The sequence below is a fragment of the Mauremys reevesii genome, linkage group 5 (assembly GCF_016161935.1).
Source record: "Mauremys reevesii isolate NIE-2019 linkage group 5, ASM1616193v1, whole genome shotgun sequence".
In the NCBI taxonomy this organism is placed as follows: domain Eukaryota; kingdom Metazoa; phylum Chordata; order Testudines; family Geoemydidae; genus Mauremys; species Mauremys reevesii.
In genome coordinates, this window is record NC_052627.1 from 42,133,438 (window position 1) to 42,147,503 (window position 14,066).

At 40.1% G+C, this 14,066-nt stretch overlaps 1 protein-coding gene across 5 annotated transcripts in view; it reads left to right on the forward strand.

Annotated features, from left to right (window-relative positions):
- SPATA5 (spermatogenesis associated 5) overlaps positions 1-10,567 on the forward strand; it is a 310,210-nt gene extending 299,643 nt beyond the window's left edge. For 2 of the 5 annotated variants that reach the window (XM_039541985.1, XM_039541984.1), the window contains exon 16: positions 9,666-10,566. In XM_039541985.1, the coding sequence (XP_039397919.1) occupies positions 9,666-9,842 (177 nt within the window). In that variant the 3' untranslated portion in view covers positions 9,843-10,566. Of the gene's footprint in view, positions 1-9,665 lie in introns of all 5 variants that reach the window. The other 3 variants (XM_039541982.1, XM_039541983.1, XR_005599628.1) reach the window with 2 other exon arrangements.
- The last annotated feature ends 3,499 nt before the right edge of the window (positions 10,568-14,066 follow it).

Here is a 14,066-nt window from a genome sequence, read left to right on the forward strand (position 1 = left end):
CCTAGGTTTTGCAGTGCCGGGCATTTCAAACTCATTCTCTACCTATAACATTACCCTGCCTCTATATTTCCATAATGACTGCCCAGTTGCCTGTGATCACTCCCTCACCTGTTTGTAGCAACAAAGAGTCCTGTGGCACCTTATAGACTAACAGACGTATTGGAGCATGAGCTTTCATGGGTGAATACCCACTTCGTCTGAATACCGCGTCTGATGAAGTGGGTATTCACCTGCGAAAGCTCATGCTCCAATACGTCTGTTAGTCTATAAGGTGCCACAGGACTCTGTCACTTTTTACAGATCCAGACTAACACGACTACCCCTCTGATACTTGTCACCTGTTTGTGAGGTTCTGTGGTCCTGGTGATGACAATACATAGACCAGGAAGCCAGGAGACAGATCTGAAGCACAGATTCCCCAACTGAGAGTAGGGGATGACAGTTGGAGACACCACAGACATGGAACTCTCATTGTCAGATTATGTGTACAAGTGGTGTGAGCACTTGCAAAACCTATGCTACGCATTTGTCACATAGGACTACTGCCCTCCTCTCTGTGTGTATAAATGGTTAAACAAAAAAGTGAAGCATTGATTTAATACTAAATATAGAAGCAAGCTTGTAGTAATACAGGGGAAAGCTTTGCCATTCATGATTGAGATTTTTCTCCTCAAGCATGGCATGTTTTTTATCCTGAAGCTCATATTTTGTCCTCCTTTTCTAAACACCAACTTCCAGTCCTTTACTGATCTTATCTAATAAAATCTGTAGTGATGGCAGGTTTTGTTTGTTACATTTCTTCAATCTGCTCTTCTGAACCTGTGTCTGGCTAGCAGAGACTGGTCGGCCAATCTTTTGGATCATGGATGGAGGATATACATAAATTATACTGTCTGTCCTCTCTCATGTTGACAGGAAATCCTCATCAATCATGAATTGCAAAGTTCCGTCGTATTTCCTACAAGTCTGGTTTTTCTTTAATAAACTATTCAATGTTATGACTTTTACTGAACTCTTGTTTTTACTAACCAGAAAGAGGAAAGAAGCACCCTGATTTATATAAATCATATTTTATTTAAGCACATTATTGTAGAGGAGAGTATCAAAATAAAAGACCATATGTCTCAAGATGTTGCTCGTGTATTTAGGATGTTATAGGCTTTATCTTATCTATGAACTTTTACTTGAAGTAGTTAATAACATTTCAAATACATATTATTAAAAACTGAAGTGATATCTATGTGTTGGTCTTAGACACATATGGTCTCCATTACCATAGTATCTGAGAACCTCAGAATCTTTAATGACAGGTTTCAGAGTAGTAGCCGTGTTAGTCTGTATCTGCAAAAAGAACAATTGCAAAAAGAACAGGAGTACTTGTGGCACCTTAGAGACTAACAAATTTACTTCAGCATGAGCTTTCGTGAGCTACAGCTCACTTCTATGCATCCGAAGATGCAAATACTGACTTAAAACCTTTAATTTTCAAATATGACACCCATTTCTAGGTACTTTAAAGCATTTTGGTTCAGTCATGTTTTAAAGAAAATTGAGTTTGCATGGCACCTTGATGTACTTTTATCCACTTTTGTATGAAATGCCCAAATCTAGGAATACCTAGTTATTGTTTGGTTCTCACTGAATCAGTGAGAAGCAAAGTTCGATTTTAGTACACAATTAGCACACTCTCTGTCTCCATACCTCCTCCTGTCCGCTGTGCCTGCAACAGTTCATCCTCCAGGCTGCTCTCTACTCTGTGATTTTTTTAAGAGTCTTCCATGACAAATTTCATGGGCCTGATTCTCTTCTCACGTAGGGCTTGTCTACATGGTGCATTAATCTGCACTAGCGGGGTGTGGATTCCAGTGTACACTAGATTGTTGTATGCAGGGGCGGCTCTAGGTATTTTGCCGCCCCAAGCACGGCAGGCAGGCTGCCTTCAGTGGCTTGCCTGCGGGAGGTTCCCGATCCCACGGATTCGGCGGTACACCTGCAGGAGGTCCGCCAAAGCCGCAGGACCAGCGGATCCTCCGCAGGCAAGCCGCCAAAGGCAACCTGCCTGCCACCCTCTCGGTGACCGGCGGAGTGCCCCCTGTGGCTTGGCGCCTCAGGCACGCGCTTGGCGTGCTGGTGCCTGAAGCCGCCCCTGGTTGTATGCTTACTGGCCTATGTGGACCCTGCTGGTGTGCACTAAAAGTTCCCTAGTGCACATTAATGTAGAACTGTTTCAACTGAGAATTACTATACTATTCAAACAGTAGTACATTAATGCACACTAGGGAACTTTTAGTGCATGCCAGCAGGATCCGCCTGGGCCAGTCTGGGTGCAACATGCTAGTGCACACAGACCTCTAGTGCAGACTAATTCGCTAGATAGTCATTACTCTGCTTTTACACAGTGGAGTCACTTCTTGTTTACACTGCGGGAGAGGAGAATCAGACATCCTGACTTTGATGGGAGTTTGCATGAGAAAAGACTGAGTAAAAACAGACATCTTGGCCCTCAGGGTTTGGCCCTTGGATTATTCATGTCTTTTTAAAATGTCATTTATGAGTCTTTTTCACTCTTCTGAATGCTGAGTTGGAAAATTGGCACTCCAGATCCATAATCTTCCTTTTAGAGCACCTCGTTAGGTGCACTCCATGCAGAAACAGTCTTTCAGGTAGTCTTCATCCAGGAAGCCCCACAATTTGCACTATTCACAAACCACAGGATACCATTCTGGTTTAGGTTCCTAATCCCTCTTACACACAACCCCTTACAACATCTATTTGGGGGTGCGGGGGAACAAGCTAGAAAGGAAGGAAAAAAGAAAAATGAAACACAGTGTGCAGCCAGCCAATCAGTATGGCAGTTACCCACATACAATCAGCACCAGCTGCAGCCCAATTAAACTCAACATTCACAGGTGTTCCCAGCAGCCTGTGTGTTAACAAAACCACTTTCTTGAAAATACCTCAGACTTTAACACAAAAACTCATTTCTTTTTAACGTTCTTGAAAGCTATTTAGAGCACTTTAAATACAAAGAAGCTGAAAAGGACTTTCAGCGCACTGGAAAGAGTTTGTGCTTAATGCCAAAATGGGTGGGAGTCAGCCAAATTGAATCAGCCAGTTTAACCATTGGTTTGGGGGGAAGAAGGGTTACCCTGAGTGATGCTTATTTAGGAACAGTAACTGGTGCTCGTTTTATTTTTAAGATTTAAATCTCTCTATTTTAATATCCATCATATTTGTAATACAGCTATGAGGTCCTGTGTGGCTTTGAGGGGGGTATCAGTTCAGATGGCAAGTGACAATTTTTCTTGTTTCATGTAGTCATTTCATAAACTAGCTTCCTTGGCTTGCATAGTAAGATTTGTAAATTAGTTATTTTTCCTCCTGAGCTTAGAGTTCCCTGTGGGTGGTTCAGCTCCTTTGTTAATACCTCATGTTTTTGTTAAACTGCTTTATTAATGTGATTAGAAAGTGAAAGATATTCTGAGATATGATCCAAGCAGTCAGACTAATGTGTAATGTAGTTCTCTATCATCCCATTTAGAAAAAAAAATCCATTTGTGTAAATATTGTTTTAGTTTTAGCTTATAATAGCATTAATAATTTAAGTACTTTTCTGTGTTCCGTATGGGATTAACAGCTTTCGGCTACACCTCAAACCTTCAACTCCTCCTAGCTGGTTACTAATCCCCAGGAAATGTCCTGCACCTCTACAATAATTTCTTAATTACATATTGCCTGGTCTGTTGCTAATTGATTAACCACTTTGTTGTTTCTGACTTTCATTAATGTCGTCTTCATTTTACCAGTCAATGCTGCCAGACAAAGAAAATTACTATATTTTATGTTGTATTATAAATACTATAAGTTTGTTGGTAGCTTTACCATAACTTCACCTTTCTGAAGGGGACATCATCATAATCTTATTTTTCATAGCATGTAAAGTCCAGCACACTTGTCTCTTTTGCAGTTGAAGACAGAATAATTGGATTTCCTAAGGAAGACATTTCATATGGGAAATTTCTTTCTCCCACCCAGACTGAAGTTGTCTTATATAATCTATTTATTGCTTTTCTCTGACCTTTGTGCTATTGAAAGGATACATACTTGTACTTGCATGTATTAAATTTGCTCTTTTTACTAGGATGGTGATAGCATGAAGTCATTCATAGTTTGGATTATATTTCCATACTATTTTGTTGTTCTCATTTGCTCACTTTGCTGTATGCCTCCCTGAATTTTAGGCCTTTGTGAACAAAACAATATTGGATAAGTGCACAAGAAACCTTACATTACTTCTATTGAAAAAAGCAAATGATTCATTGCATCCATGGTACACTGAAGAAACTTGTAGTTGCGCTTGTGTTCATCTGTCATCTCATTAGGAAAAATTATCTAGTTTCCATCCACATTTGGTGAGACTCAGGGTAAGGTGTTGAAGAGTGTGGCAGAAATCTATCAAATCCCTTTTCCTCAGAAAGTTAGGGAGTGCCCTTTGCATACCTGAGATTGTGGGAAGTTGTCCAGGTGTTTCTGAAAAATGGGCAGAGTATTTCACATGCACTTAACTTCGCCCAAACAAATTTAAGATCATGTGTCTCTTTCCAATGTAATCCTTTTGTGTCTCTGAGGGGAAATTTCAAGTGAATTTCCATGTAGTGAAACAAAGTTCGCAGTGGGAGCTCATAGTTTTAAATATGGTGGCAGTGGATTCAAGTTTTCCTGATCTTTTGTAACCTCCTGGAAGTATATCTGCATTTCCCATCAGCCCTGCTTATAGTCTGTTCATGCTGTCACTAAAGAAAGAAGGCTCTGTTCTATGTCACATTGCTTTTCTATCTCCTTCTTGTGATGGTCATTTCAAGATTAAGGGAGAAAGATATTAACATCTTTCTCCTTTCGTGGATAAATTAATGTTCTCTGTCTGTCATTTTTGGAAATGAGAGTCCAGCTCAAGTTGTTTAACAGTTAAAGACTTTACCATTAGTGTACAGACACAGAAAATTCTGCCTTTTCCAAACCCAAGACCAAGTTTCCATTTTCCACAGAAACCATGACCAAAACCCTCTTATGTGCAAACAATAGGTTTGGGCACATGAAGTATGTTGTGATGAAAAGCACTGACTGTCATTTGCCTCCATCTCCTAGAAAGTTTTTCTTAGACTTCAGGTCAAGAGCTAGATCACAGAGAGTTGCTTTGGGATTCTTAGTGTAGTCTTCAGGGTTTTTTGACCCGGAGGATTTGATACCTGTATTTCTAGTTGAATAAATTAGACTTTTGCTGAAAATCAGTGGAAGTGCTAAAATCTTTATTTCCGTTAACTGTATTTCAGGTGGTTCTTAGAAAATCTCAGACTAGTTTACATTATACACAGAATAAATATCTATATTACTTCTAGCATCATTTTCCGAATTCTGGAGACTGCTAAAATTGGCAAAATAAAAATTATAAGCATTGCATGAGCAACCACATTTCACTTGCAGTGCATCCAGTCATTTCATATTGTTGTGGTAGATGTCAGCAGGTGGTGCTATTATACATAGTCTTCCAAGTTCCTTTCCTTGGTGTGTGAGCAAGTTTTTACTCTTGGAAGGAATGATTGTGGTGGTTGGTAGTCTTGATTATACACTATTCTGGCTGGAGACAGACCTGCGCAAGCAGCAGGAGTGTTTACTTTGGGTTCCAATTAGAGTCAATTCTGGAGGAAAAGTTGCTCCCCGGTAACTGGGCATTGGTGATGGGGTGAGATTCCTGGGGAAGAAAATTACCTTATATGCTGTTTGTGACCAGGACTGGTGTATGTGTATAAATAAACAAGAAACACTTAGAATGTACTCCAACTCTGTGTCACTGATTTCTCCTATACTGGAAGTTGACCTGCAAAGGTTAGGGTTGTCAGGTGTCCTGTTTTCAACTGGAACACCCGGTCGAAAAGAGAGCCTAGCGGCTCCAGTCAGCACCATTGACTAGGCTATTAAAAGTCTAGTTGGCATGGGGCTGCCAGGCTCCCAACCTGGCTCCGCGCAGCTCCCCGGAAACAGCGATGTGTCTCTTGGGTCCTAGGTGGAGGGATGGCCACAGGAGCTCCGTGCACTGCCCCAAGCTAAGCACCAGCTCCGCAGCTCCCATTGGTCAGGAACCATGCCAGTGGGAGCTGCGGGGGTGGTGCCTGTGGGCAGAGGCAGCATGCAGAGCCGCCTGGCTGAGCCTCCTCCTAGGAGCTGAGGGACTCCTCACTTGTGGGGAGTCACCCAAGGTGAGCACCACCTAGAGCCCGCACCCTGAAACTCTACCCGGACCCCAACTCCCTCCCAGAGCCTGCACCCCCTCCAGTGCCCCAACCCCTACCCCAGCCCTGAGCCTCCTCTGGTATCCAAACTCTCTCCCAGAGCCCTCACCCCCTCCTGTGCCCCAACTCTCAGCCCTGAGCCCCCTCCCACACCCAAACTCTCTCCCAGCACCTGCAACCCAAACCCCCTCCTGTGCCCCAGCCCCCTGCCACAGCTTGGAACCCCCTTCCACACTCCGAACCGCTCGGACTCAGCCTGGAGCCCCCTCCTGCACCGCAAACCCCTCATCCTCTGCTGCACACCTAGCTGACACCCTCCCGCACACAAACCACCTGCCCCAGCCTGGTGAAAATGTGTGAGGGTGGGGGAGAACGAGCGACAGAGGGAGAGGGAATGGAGTGAGCGGGGGCGAAGCCTTGGAGAAGGGGCGGGACAAGGGTGTTCAGTTTTGTGTAATTAGAAAGTTGGCAACTCTAGCAAGGCTCCAGATTTCTTCTACTGCTCAGCAGAGGTGCAACACTGATTTCAGAATGGGAAACTAGTGCCTGAAGAAGGGGCAACAATATTATTCAGGGTAGGAAAGAAATGTAATAAAACAATGGCCCATATCCTACAAGGTACATAGAAGGCATGGGGAGGCAGAAATAATGCTCTGTCAGCAGCATTGATTTCCAGCAGATTTCCTGGTGTGTTTCTGCCAGGTTTGGAGAGAAGCTTTGCTTCCTGGCTCCTCAACTTTCTTTCAAAAATTCCTCCATCCCACTAGTCCTGCAACTGTAGAGTTTCTGTGGCCTCCTGGTATAAGGGGAGAGCATGCTGTTGAGCCCTCTCTTCCCTTCTACTGGTTCTGGGGTCTTTCTCTTCCATTTTCTCCTTGTCTCACTCCATTCTGCATCATGCAATCTAATACTAATTGTTCAGGTAGGCAGAGGAACTGGAGAAACTGTAATAATATGTACTTGAACAGTAGAGCTGGGCAAATAATGCAAGTAAATTTATCAAACCAAATTCAGTTTCAAATCACTTTTGTGTTCTCTTTCCAGAAGTGTACATAGGGTTGAATTTTACTAGCGAGAATGCTTGTGGGAAGAATATTTTAAGCTTGCACACTTAAAACTTACTTCAAATTTGCTTTCCTTAATCCTCCACTTCACCTACCTGATATTCTAAGTCAGCAATGGACTATAAATCATACCATGTAATTTACATGACCAATCACAGTGGCCCAAATTTTGAATATTGAGCAACAGAAAGCCTTGGAGTACATTAATGTATTACAGATATAGTCAAACAATTTTGAATAATAAAAAGTTTGAGTTTTGAATGTAACTAGAAGAAGAGGCAAAATTAATAATAACTATTTTTGTGAATTATTTGCTTTTCTCATCTGAGCAATTCAAATAGTCCTGAAAACCAAACAAAATTTATTAATTTAGTGGGATTTGTTTATATCCTATAATTTTCAAATAGTGTGGAGCTTTCTTGCCCTGTCCTTAAGAGTAAAACTAGAAATAAAAGAACTCAGTGGCCTTTGGAAGTTAATTATGGTCACTGTTGCTGATATTCTTGGCAGGAGCCTAGAGGCAACATAAAAATCATTGAAAGTATTGGCTGGTAGGCAAATTCCTCCTCCATGTAGCAGTATATCAGTGAAACAGAGGGAGATAAAGTAATAACGTTTGCTTCCTCTTTTTCTAAAGTCTTATTACATCTGCCAAACCGGTGCTCCTCCTCACTCTGCCCTATATTGGAGCTTCCAGCAGTAAAAAATACACAAGCCATTCACCATTGCATTTCTGTTGGTTGAGTGATATTTTGCTTCAGTAGCTCTAATGTTCTAGATGATTAATGATCATTGTAGGCAGATTTGTCCAAGAAAATCTGTTGTTCTTTGTTTCTCCATTGGTGGATCTGAAAAGACTTTAGAAAACAAATTATGAGCATGTAAAAATGAGTTATTCCATTTGGTATAATGAAAAACTAATGCTGTGGCATACTGTGTATTAGGGAGAAAAGGGCTGAACTTCAAAGATCCATGTTTTTTGTTTTTTGTTTGTTTTTTTTTGAAAATCAAAGATCCATGTTATTTCAAAGTTCAGGGTGGGTTTTTTGGATGTTGTTTTGGTTTAGGCCTATTTTTAGTCTACAATTTCACAATAGTTTGCTCTCCTTCTAAAGGTTTTATTTAATTTGAAGTAGCTTTATAACTGATAGGAATTGGGAAATATTCCTCTTCTACTAGAAAATCTGAGTGTAATGGTCAGGATGTTTACATTAGTTTCTAGAACTTTGCATCTCTGTAAGAAGTTGATGCATTAAATCTCAGCAGTCCTTCAACAATTCAGTGTCTCTGTACTATTGAAAAGCATTAAAATACATAACAGCAGTGTTTTAGCTTCACTGCTCATTAGAGCAGCACAGAACTAATAGTAATATTGTTGTAACTTGACAAAGCCATCTAAATCCGTGCGTGTTTTTTTGTGAAAGCTTCCTAAACATGCTGCTAAATCCTCTAAAAAGCTACTAACGGCTTTGGCAACCATTAGCACAGCATAAGCAGTGGAACTCTTTTCAGTAAGTGAACAAACTGAGAAAATATGCTGAATGGCTGGACAAATGCGTTTCAGCTGGCTCTTTCATTTACAGATATAAGGGTGCAGTCAATATCAATCACTGTTTTCCCTGTTGCACTGGAAATCACAATATCTCTTTTCATTCCACAAGCTCTTTTCACCACAGTAATGTGTCTTTAGAGTGACACTGGCATCAGTCTGTTTCCGCTGTCTGAAGTCCAGAGAGCTTAAAAACACATTTCAGAGTATGAGACCATAACCCTCTTCCCCTTCTGCACTTCTCTCTCTCCTTCCTTCCTTCCTTCTCCCAGCTTTCCTCTCTGAATTAATTGTATTTACTTCTTTCCCAGCTTAGAGTTTAAAGAAGAAAGTAGTCACAGGGATTTGGAGTATCTGTTCTTCTGGTTTAGCGACAGAGACATGTGTCAGATTGTTTGTCACTGATCACTGGATTTTTAATTTATCAGGTGTTGCAGAGAGTTTAAAAACACTAGAGCAGCATATGGTAATTAAATTAGAAATAATGGTGACATTATGATTTGAAGTGTAATGGACTGAGGTTTTTAGTTCGATCTATTATAGTTTGATTTTTCAGAGGTGCTGAGCACCCACGACTCCCATTCAATAGAAATCAAGCATTAGAAGCTGGGCCACTGTAAAAACCAGGCCATCAGCATATACTAACGTTCTTCTGTGATGACTTCATTTGCCAATGTTTCGCTTCAGATCAGGTTTGGTCTGGAAACAAAGGTGAATTTTCAGATTGAAAAAAGTGTGTAAATTATTTTTGTTTTTCATTTACAGATAACAGCAGTCTGCAGAGAAGCAGCCCTTCTAGCCCTCCAGGAAGATATACAGGCCAAATGTATTATGGGGCGACATTTTCAACATGCATTGAGTATTGTGACCCCTAGAATTCCTGAGTCGCTAAGACAGTTTTATGAAGATTATCAGCGGCAGAGTGGACTACATACACTTTGAGAAATTAATATGTGCATTTTCACACTCATTGTATGTATATGTGTGTGTATATATATATAATATACACACACACTCATTTCACCTGTATACAGCAAATTTTCTTTACATTCTTGAGAGCTTAGGAATTTCTTATTGTAAATGGAATGTCTGAAATGAACTCCATTGCAGAAATTTCATAGTAGAAGTCTTTTGTGTTGATTGTGAACTATGTGAATGCAGTGAAAATGGTTGAAAATTTTGTACTTTATAATAAAATGGTATAATCTGCATTATTATAATTCAGATTGCTGGTTTAAATCAGTTTTATCTGCAAATACATATCAGTCTGGAAAAAAAAGAACTCTCGATTCAGTAATTTTTAGACTGATCCTTGATCATCTCCTTCAAAAATTTGCAACAGCAACAAGCGTCCCTACAGTCTTAATCTTTGTGTGTCTGGTTGTCAGTTCTGCACGAAGGAGTAACACACAGACTGGGAGTGGCATGAATACATGCTGAAAAATATTCTGAAATCTTTGATTTATGACATTCAACGAAGTTGCCAAACAAGCCTGCCAAACATTCAGCTTTCCTCTCTCCCCCTTCTCCCCCCACCAAAAAAAGTTAAGGTGTTCCTAATTGATCACAGCACAATATTTAACTTCAAGTCTTGTACATCTTCCCTTTGCTTATATTATAAGGTAGGAATATAAATTAGAACGGTACATTAGGCTTGTTATAAAGATTGGGAAAATGGACTATTTCTAATTCGTGGTTAATTTATAACTGTTTCCAGATGTCAGAGAGAGTTTTTTTTAATTAAAAAAAAATCTGAATATCTTGTTGATTGGGAAAATTGTGTAGATCTATGTACAATTTTTTCTCTTTATAGAAACCCATTGGTGGGTTCTGTGCTTATAGGTGGATTTGCTTGCCTCGGCAGCCCTCAGTTTGACCACTTTTGCTAATGGCTCAAACCTGCCATCCACTCAGCTAACCTCATCACTGGCCAGCATGGGTCAAACGGAGAACAATCCCCACAGTCTCTATGTCCTACCTAATGGGTCAGGGACAGGCCAGATCCCTTTCCAATTTAGACCTTCCCTTCTGGTGTTTCTCACAGACCAGGTCAACTCCTCCTGTGTCCAATCAGGAGTTGGGCGGATGAGGGGAACCTGGGCCCACACTCTACATCGGTTTCCAGCCCAGGGCTTTGTGAATAGCAGCTGTCAACAGTGTTCCCTGTATTAGCTGCATGACAGCTACAACTCTCTGGGCTACTTCTCCATGGCCTTGCCCAGCACCTTCTTTATCCTCACTGCAGGATCTTCCTCCTGAAGCCTGATCACACTTGAACTCTTCACTCCTCCAGCAGCACATGCCTCACTCCCTGCTCCTTGCACACCCACCTACTAACTGATGGGAGGTCCTTTTTAAACCAGGTGTCCTGATTAGCCTGCCTGCCATAATTGATTCTAGAAAGCTCTTAATTGGCTCCAGGTGTCTTGATTAGCTTGCCTGTCTTAACTGGTTTTATCAGGTTCCTGATTGCTCTAGGACAGGCCCTGCTCTGGTCAGGGAACAGAAAATTGTTCATCCAGTGGCCAGTATATTTGCCTTCTACCGGACTCCTGTACCCCACAGTCTGGGTCTGTCACAACATATATGTTGATATTGGTATTTTATCTGATATTTAGTCTACCAAGCACTGTACCTTGATCTGTAGAGGACATATTGTAAAACATAATGGGAAAAAGTTGAGAGATGTTTATTACTTCTTGATACGGTGCATGTGAGTAAAACTTGAAAAAATGTGCATTTAAACTGGACCACTAAAAATCTTTGAAATTTCCTTGAAAATCCAATGAGTATAAATACCTAGTTGATAGAACTGATGCAAGTGGCCACAAAAATGTGGGGGTACAGATACAGATTTTTAAACCTATTTCATCACTGATTTGTTTACTGAAACCATGGCAGGTCGTTTCTTGGACATGTATTCTTGTACCTTCAGTAAACAAGCTGACCAGGTAAAATTACTTGCCGGATAATGAGCTATCGTATACCAGATATGACTAGAAAGGCAGATTGATCGAAAGCAATAATTAAAAGTGGGGGGGGAGCCAAAAGGTGATAAAAACTGAAAGGATCTGACTTTATTTCAACAGGTAATTGCATGGTTTGGCTAATGTTTCTTTCAGCTAAGCGGAAGACCCTTCGGGGTCAAAGCATTAGCCAAATCATGCTGTTACCAGTTGATGTAAAATAGTTTCAGTTTTTATCACCTTTTGGCTAATTTTTTGGATTTATTGTTGGTTCTGAAGAATTTGGCTTCTTATGGTAGTTCGATATTTGTTTATGCAAGAGTTTTATGTCTGTTTGTGTCCACACCTTCTGTTCTTTTTAAAGAAATAAGCTTTTGATTTTGTTCAGGCCATTTCTTTGTTCTGTTTAGTTTCTCTCATTAAATATAATCTTTAAGGGGCTACCCTTACCTTAAAAATCTCACATCTGCCTGCTTTTTAACTTACTCTTGCTACAAAAGTTTCAGATTTCTATAACTGAGAGAGATTAGAGGAGGAAAAAAGTTGTTGTGTACTTTTTGTGTTTGGTGGTTAGAACTTAGTCCTAACCTAACACAGTTCACAAATCTGGCCCCTAAATATCTACATGTTGATCTGGATGAGAGAAATCATTGTTGTCATTTCTTGGGAAGTGGTCAGATATCATGGTAACAGGGACCAAAATGAGAACCTGGACTTGGAGAAATAAACATGATGACAAGAGCTTGCAGCCCATTCCATAAGTGAGATTCACATTTATATCAGTGTGATTTCCACTTGTTGTGAAGGCTGCAGAATTGGAATATCAGGCACTGGGGAAAGGGATGGGATCTGGCACCCAGCCACCGATTGTGCCTGTGAAAATCTTCCCTTAGAATTCTTCATTAAATGCACCATTTTTCACTTCCCTCACTTCCCACACCTGATATAGAGCTGTGTGAATGAATAAATGTTAAACTGGAAATATTTTCTCTTTTTGCTGGGCTTGTGGATAGAAAAGGCAGTTTAAGTTTTATTGTAACTTGATTTTTTTTTAAATATGGCAAATTGGTGAAATTCGTCAAATATTTCTGTTTTGCAACTAAATATTTGTTGTGAAAAACTCAGGTAAATTTATGCCACTTGAAAATTAGCTTAATCCTGATGGTAGATAGTTTGAGGAATAAAGAAATGTATGATTGTGCATACCCAGTTGCTTATGAAAGGTACAGTCCAATATTATAATTGAACAGCAACATTGTACCATTTAATCAGAATGCTGGGAAAATAACAGGCACTTTGTGTTTGAAAACAATTTTGACAAAAGCTCATCGGCAACAAAAGAAATTCACAACCATTTTGAAAGTGCTTTGGAAAATACTTTGCCAAAACAGCTACTGTGTGTGGCTTAAATTTACATGCCAATGTACATGATCCTGTAGCATGCACAGTGCCCGCAACTGTTGGAGTTAATAGATGAGGACACAATAGGACAGAGCATTCCAAGGGTATTCTGTTAATGAATTATTTTTTAATTATCATTTTTAACACATGAAATTGAGATCTAAACTTTTCATATCATGCTTCACTCAGTATACAGTATCATTTATTGGCATTGCACTAATCTCTTAATTGTAGGAGACCATATAAACCTCAGTATCTCCACACCAAACGGTAAGTTAAAAATGGAATTTTACCCAAAACTCTGAATGTCCTTGCTTCTAGCGAGTTATTCCCCTTCATATTGTTTTGGTACTTTTGTATGATTTAATTTTCATAATTATAGGTTTGGTGAACAAGAAAAATCCACCATGTAAAAGGTCATATCCCCCTTCTCCAGAAGTAGTTTCAGTACTTATTTCCTGACATTCTTTAGGGATAAGGCTTTTCTGTCTGTCCTCCCTGCCCCAATTATCTTTTGGAGCTTATCTTTGGCTCAGACACTGTTTGAGTTGTGGAATTGTTAACATTAAATCGGCTTTTCAATGTTTCAGGCAAACTTTGTTTAAATACAAAATTTAGCTTCATCTTCCAATAACAACATCTTGTGAATGGTGTAAAATTTCTTTCAGCTGGTTTGCCAAAAATGAACAAAATGCTAAAATGACTTTACTTAATTTGAAAAAAGTCCAATCTTGTATTTTCCCTAATGCATGGAACAGATTTTCACTGCAGCTACAATGTACAGTTTTTTAACTGGAAA